Genomic DNA, 7,270 nt, shown 5'->3' on the forward strand with positions numbered 1-7,270 from the left:
GCTCCTGGGTGCGAAAGTGCGGCACATTCTGCTGCCAGCTGCCACCAAAGGGCCGCAGCCTGCAGAGCTGGGCACCTGTATCAGCTCCTCAGCACCTTCATGAGCTCTGCGGGGCTTTGGGAACAGCTTCACCGTGAGCTATGATCCAAAGGACAAGGCAAGAGGGAAGGGATGGCTGGAGAGCCCGAGGCATGGCCGGAGCCAGCTGCTCTGCCTGCACTCGTCTGGCGGAGATCAGAAAATGACGGTGCTTAGGAACCGCTGAGTTCCGGGACAGCTGTTTACTTTCAGCCCACGTCACGAAGACACACGGAAACACGAAACTGGATGAGTCAGATGGTTTGTGAAAGGTTTGTGCAAACCTTATCTCGGATGTCCCCTGAGACCTGGGGCTTGGCCCGGGACTCCTCATTCCAGGGAGGGAGCTGCTGTAGACAAGGAAAGCTCGAGAGAGGCTCTCGGAGCAGCTGGAGACTCCCTGGCACTGAGAAGCTGAAACTGGGACGTAGCACGGTGAGGGTACCTGGGAAGGAGGGAGCAGGGTCATCCTGAGAGATGGGCTTGTCTGAACTGCACGCTGAAACTGCCAGGTTTTAATCTCGATCCCACAAAGCTCATTTCTGTCCTTTAGACAAGGGCATGGAGCACTGGGGCTTAGTAAAGTACTGAGGGGAGGCTGGAGGGGAAAAGGGAAGCTGGGGGTGTTCTGGTTCATGGTGGCTTTTTTTTTTAATCAGATCAGAGGGAATGTTTCAGTTTAATCAAGGGGTTTAACTCTTTCTGAAAGCTGGGAAAGCAGGAATCTGAATGTAGCCTCAAGAGTACACAGCAAAAGCCACTCCTTGCTGTCCTGTGTTTGCGCCCACAGCTGTGCCAGCACGTCACCCATCTCCCCCTGGCCCTGGGGGCTTCGGTGGTGCCCTGTGAGCTCAACCTGCCTGACCTGCTGTGGGACACGTCCCTGCAGAGCTCCACCATCCAGCCATGCTGCACTTCCTCTGGGACAGCATCTCCCTCCAGACATTCCTCATCTTCCTCTTCATCTTCCTGCTCATCGCAGACTACATGAAGAGCAGAAATCCAAAGAATTTCCCTCCCACCCCCTTCCGCCTTCCCTTTTTGGGGCACATCTACCTCATGGACTTCAAAGATCCTGTAGCCACAGTGGGGAGGGTAGGTGGGTGGTGAGCAGCACGGGGAAGGGATGGAGGGATTGCAGCTACACATCCTTGGCCATGCAGGAAAAGGGATAACCCAAACCCCACAGGTGAAGGCAGGCAGGCAGGCTTGTCCTCACTGGTGAGATTTACCTGAGTACAAGCAGAGTGACAAGTGTGGAGTGATTCCATGGGCAAAGGTCACAGCACGATCCCACAGGTGCAGTCACAGATGTACAAACACTACTGGTCTGAGGGGGGGCGAAACAAAAACTGGAAAAGTACAGGACTAAAAAATCAAACCTGGTGAGGTGAGGTTTACTTGATTTATGGCCAATTGACACCATCTCCCAGTCACTGATTCAGGAAAAGAGGAAAGAAAAAAAGTCTACAGCCTCAGGCAGGGTGCACACATTCTGTGTCCCCACCCACTCTTCCCTTATTTTTACCCATGTACCCTGAGAGGGCTGTGCTGGCTCACCAGAAACATTCATTGCAAATAAAAACCCCTGTTATTTATGTCCCCTCCCAGCTAACTAAAACATATGGTGACATCTTTGGCCTGCACATGGGCAGCATGAAGATTGTGATAGTAAGTGGGATGCAGCTGGTGAAGGAAGTGCTGGTAAACCAAGGGGACAAGTTCATGGACCGTCCTGACATTCCCATTGATGAGGAGGTCTTCAGCAAGATCGGTGAGTTATCCCTCAAGACATGCCTCAGCTGTAAGGTCCAAGCCTTGACCCTGCAGAGGTCTGAGACAGCTGGAGACAAGGCAGAGCCCTGGAGCTTTTCCCCCTCAGTTGGGGATCGGCCCTGGCTCATGGTGATGTTCCTGCCAGGACTGATCTCCTCCAATGGGCACCTGTGGAAGGCACAGAGGAGGTTCACCCTGACCACACTCCGAAACTTTGGCTTGGGGAAGAGGAGCCTGGAGGAGCGCATCCAGGAGGAGTGTCGATTCCTCGCGGAGGTGTTTAGGGATGAACAGGGTGAGAGCCACGGCCCTCAGCAGCGGTGAAGGCAGGAACTGGTAGGGCCTGTTGTAATTTCACTGCATGCTGAAAAGTACCCCGTCTTGCAAGGGATGCTACAACCCTGCCAGCACCCCTGCTCCTTCCTACAGGTGCTTTGCCTTCCAACCAGTTGGAGATTGCAGCCAGGCAACACCCACAGCATTATTCACAGCCCACCTTCAGCCTGCTCCTCTTGGGGAAATACTGTGTGTGCATAAATGCTGATGTTTCCAATTCATTCAAATGACATCCTGCAGACCTTGCTTTCCAAAGTAAACAAACATCTCCAAACTCTGGTTGAACTGGGACCACTGCCAAGCTTGGCCAGCTCATGGGGTCAGCCAGGCACCCCAGGAAAGCACTGACATAGGACAGTGCCCATTAGGGGCCACTCATTTCATTCATATTTCTTGACTATTTTACCTCTGATGTGTGTTTTTTTCTTTTCTGAGAAGAGTGGAAGAGAACCAATCTTTTTCTTCTCCAGGGAATCCTTTCAACCCTCAGCTTAAAGTCACTAATGCTGTTTCAAATGTCATCTGCTCCCTCATCTTTGGCAATCGGTTTGAGTACCATGATGAGGACTTCCAAAGACTGCTGAAGCTGATGTATGACATTGCTGTCCTCCACGGAGCTGTCACAAGCCAGGTACAGCCCTCCTGCCACCAACCCAGGGCCATGGTTGCTTCTCTGGAGTCAGCCTCAAAAGTCAGTGTTGTCATCACCAAATCTGCCATTTCCTATTCCTTTGCACAGGGTAGATTTGCCTGTAGCCATTTCTTTCTTCCTTCTGCTTTTGAGCTGTGCCATGCTCATGCTGCTCTCTCTCACTCAAAATCACTTTTCCTGCCCACTGCTGAAATAGTGAGGAACACACAAGTTACTCCATAATGAGAATTCTGCTCTTTTGGAGCTGAGCAGTTTCCACCAGCTCCAGAAATTCAGCAAGTGCAATCACATGCTAAAGTCTTGATGTCAGAAGAGTTTTTGAAGTCCTTTATTCAATTTGTCTTTCTCCTTTTGTGTTCAAAGCTGTACAACAATTTCCCATCTATAATGAAGTACTTACCTGGAGCCCACCAAACCATTTTTAAAAACTGGAAGTTACTGAAAAAATTTATGCAAGAGCAGATCAACAAACACAAGAAGGACTGGAACCCCTCAGAGAGCCGGGACTACATCGACAGCTACCTGCTGGAGATCTCCAAGGTCAGCAGTGGGGAGAAAACCCTCCTGGAGCAGGGCTTAGAAATCAGAAGGGATGGGAAACAAGCCCAGGTTCTCTGTCTGAGCTGCCTGTGTGGCCTTTTGGGGGCTCAGGACAGACATCAGGTACAGGTTATCCATCAACAGGATGGGGATGCAGGGGGTCAGCAGCTTCTGCCAAAATCCTTGGGATGGTCTGACCCAAGCCTGGTGCCAGGACACCCTCACTACTCCCTTGGCACTAACACGCCTTCTTGTGAAGGGCCATGACAGTGACACCTTCCGGGAGGAACACCTCATGGCCTGCACACTCGACCTGATGTTTGCTGGGACTGAGACCACGTCCTCAACCCTCCGCTGGGCTCTGCTGTTTATGGCCATACATCCAGAAATTCAAGGTACAGTTAACAAAAAGTTGGGTGTTCTCTCTGCTTTTATCCCTCACAGCTTTGTGAGACACCAGCTGGGAGTGTCCTCACACTGACATAAGAGATGTAAACAGTGGCCCAGGTCACTTGGTACACCCTTGCAGCAATAACCTTGTATTGTTCCAAGGGTTTTTTCCCTGGGCTCATTCCTGCTCTTTCCCCCAGCCCGGGTGCAAGCTGAGATCGATGCAGTCATTGGTCAGGCACGGCCGCCAGCCCTGGAGGACAGAAACAACCTGCACTACACCAACGCTGTCATCCATGAAGTGCAGAGGAAAGGCAACGTTACCCCTTTCAGCGCGCCAAGAATGGCAACAGAGGATGCCTGTGTGGATGGCTACTACATCCCAAAGGTAAACTCCGGAGTGCTGGGACTCCAGGGATACTCCCAGCTCCCCAGCCCCGGTCCCTCCTGTGCAGACACCGTCCCTGACCCGTCCAGGCTTCACTCCTGCTGAACACGGATTTTTGCCATCCAATGTTCACCAGCTCTCTGAATGGTGCCACACCCCTGCACACGCCCTTGAGGCACAGATCCCAGCTCTTACAGGGACTTTGACCCAGGATTACAACAGATAAAAACCATGCTGATGGGAGAAAAATGCAGTTATGTAACTGCACCTCCAAACAGACAAGTAGAAAATCTGGGCCTGCAGTGGGGTGTTGCACAAACATTTCAGTAGAATTTGACTAAGGATGTTCTTCATGGAGAGAACGGAAGATAAAACCGCCCCTCCTGCTGCCAGTGCCAGAGAAAGTGTGATTTATTTTGCTTTTTTCCTCTTAGGGCACTCTTATAATGACAAATTTAACCTCTCTGCTGTTTGACAAGAATGAGTGGAAAACCCCTGATGTTTTTAACCCTGAGCATTTTCTGAAGGATGGGAAGTTCTGGAAAAATGAGTATTTTCTACCATTTTCCATGGGTAAGATTTGCTGAATTATGGTGCACGTGTGGGTTTGGGTTTCCAAATGCAGCAGAGAGACTGAGGAAAATAGCAATGGAAAGGGCAGATGCACCCTGGCAGGTGCTGCTCAAAATGCTCCCATGGCCTCCCCAAAGCACCACAACCACACTTTGAGCCCCTTCTTGTCTCTTTTCACATGCACAGAAGAGAAATGAGGACGAATAAAAACCCATGTAAATTCCGGAGACCTTAGGAATATCTTCACCAAGGCCATCGCTCTGCTCCCACATGGCTGAGCTCAGCAGGAGCCTCACTGTTTCCACCACAGGGTTCCCCAGCCCGCAACTTCCATGGGGAAGTTGCTTTTAGCACCCATTTCCCACCCCAGCACCACACATCTCTGACAGCTCTCTTTGGTGAGCTCTCCCAGCATGAGCACACCCAGGTCACGTGTGCATGTGAATTGTCCTCGCAGTCACACAATCTGGGGGGCAGACCATGCTGAAATGCCGACGTTATTATCGGGAAGGTTTGGGTTGAAAAATTCATCCAGGAATGGAGTAACACAGCTGGACCATGGTCCTAAGAGCAGGCAGAAGCATTTTCAGCAGCAAAAGAAAGCACAGTCTGAGGATGCTGTGGGTTGCTGTCTCGACAGGGAAGCGTTCCTGCCTGGGTGAGCTGATGGCCCGTTCCGAGCTCTTCCTCTTCTTCACATCCCTGCTCCAGAAATTCACCTTCCAGGCACCCCCGGACACCACGCTCAGCCTCCAGCCCATGACAGGCATTGCAGTAGCCCCACATCCCTACAAGATCTGTGCTGTGCCTCGCTAGGGAAGCCTTGGCCACCATCCTCACATGGAAAATCCTTGGTCAGGGGTGCTGAAAACAAGCCCTTGTCAGCCCCAGGGGGAGGCTGGGTGGTTTCTTTCTTTCAAAGCAATTGCAAAATCTTTTTTTTTTTTTTACACAAGTAGACCTTGTACTCTGTATCCCATGATGATGTGATTGTAGGATCTGCCTGGGAGCTGACAGGGCATTATTAGGATTGCACGATGGCACTGTAAATTAATGAGGGGCTTAGGGATTTCCTAATTTTATGAGGGATGGCCATGGTTCACCTTGGCAAAATGAGGGACATTTTAGATTCTGCACTGTTGAAGCTGTGGCTGGGTTCAGTGGGAGAGCAATACCAGCCTTTGTTTTATAATGTTAACACAAGTATTAATTTGACATTTCCTTAATATGTACTTCTCTTAAAACAAAGTCACTCTGAAACATCTGTCTCATACATCAATAAATCTTTATCCAAGCATTTTTGTCACGAAGTGTTCTGCAAAATGAAGACGAACTCAGGCCATGTCCAGCAGGGGTAGTGGGCTTTGGCCACGCCCTGCAGGAGATTGGCACTGTGAATGCAAAGGCAATTCCTAAAGAAGGGATGGGAAAAAAAAATGATCCTGGCAGCACAGCTAGAACCACAATATGCAAAATCCTCCCTGTTTACCTGCCCAGCATCACAGAGAGGCTGGTGTGTCCGAGGGCCGTGGGGTGAGCTCCAGCAACACACGATGCACTCAACGGTCTAACGAGGAAAAGGGAGCCTTGGAAAGTAACAGCAATAAATTACAATTATGAACCATCATCTACAGAATGAAACAGTCCCAAGATTGGCAACCAATGGTTAAGGCCAGTAAATGCACTGAACTGGGAAACAGCTGCACCACAAGGACCCTGCTGAGGCCTCCAGGCAGAAGCTGCAGCTCCCAGCAGGATGGGAGCTGCCTCAGGAAATCAGCACAGCACCAGGAACACACACACCCCCAGCTCCTGCTCCCCTGCTAGGAGATGAGCAGAGAGCAAATTTTTCCTCTTTTCAGTTTTCCCTGGAGTACAGCTCACCTCTTCCTAGAGGAAGCAAATTTCTCTCCCAGGTGAACACAGGTTCTGGCACAGCTCCTTCAGCACCAGCTGCGTCGGGGGTTCTGCCACCTCCTCTGATATTCTGTGCCAGTGGAAACAGACTTTGGACTGAGATACTGTTCGTGGTACTTGAGGCTGGTTCACAGACCCCTAGGTGGAGAAATGAGGACATGTGGTGGGACACAAACCAGCCCATTTATTAATTGCAGACTTGTCTCACCCCACTCTTAAGGAGAACCTGCTCAGCCCCAGCCCTCCAGCCTCCTCTCCTCACGCCATGGCATGGGCTCCCATACCTCCCCTCTCCAGCAGAAACAAGGAAGTCATTTCACTTCCTACACCTGATATTCTTTTACTTCTCTGAGAGAAGCTGAAGGGGAAGGCTGCAAGCGGGCTGCACGCCTGGAATTGACTGGAACAGGGGAGGGGAACAGTGGGAAGTGTCTGCTGTGTGAGCATTACTCTGAAAACAATTCCAGTTCACAGGTGTCATTAGACTCTTTTGTGGTACTTTTTTCCCCCAAGATTTGCTCAGATTCCCATTTCCTTTCCCAAGCTGCTGCTCTATCCAAGAGCTTCCTCCATAGGCCTCTGCTGGGTTAGTTAAATTCCAAATGAAGAATGTATTTCAC

General features: G+C 50.6%; 1 protein-coding gene across 1 annotated transcript; it reads left to right on the plus strand.

The window, feature by feature from the left end:
- The first annotated feature begins 376 nt into the window (after nucleotides 1-376).
- On the plus strand, nucleotides 377-5,974 carry LOC120756468 (cytochrome P450 2J2-like). Its single transcript, XM_040072898.2, has 10 exons — nucleotides 377-513; nucleotides 869-1,173; nucleotides 1,690-1,852; nucleotides 2,000-2,149; nucleotides 2,661-2,821; nucleotides 3,206-3,382; nucleotides 3,642-3,777; nucleotides 3,973-4,160; nucleotides 4,595-4,733; nucleotides 5,374-5,974. Exons 2-10 carry the CDS (start codon nucleotides 985-987, stop codon nucleotides 5,547-5,549), a joined length of 1,479 nt encoding a protein of 492 aa, XP_039928832.1. The 5' UTR covers nucleotides 377-513; nucleotides 869-984; the 3' UTR covers nucleotides 5,550-5,974.
- Nucleotides 5,975-7,270: the final 1,296 nt, after the last annotated feature.

This window comes from Hirundo rustica, chromosome 9 (genome assembly GCF_015227805.2).
Source record: "Hirundo rustica isolate bHirRus1 chromosome 9, bHirRus1.pri.v3, whole genome shotgun sequence".
Taxonomy (NCBI): Eukaryota; Metazoa; Chordata; class Aves; order Passeriformes; family Hirundinidae; genus Hirundo; species Hirundo rustica.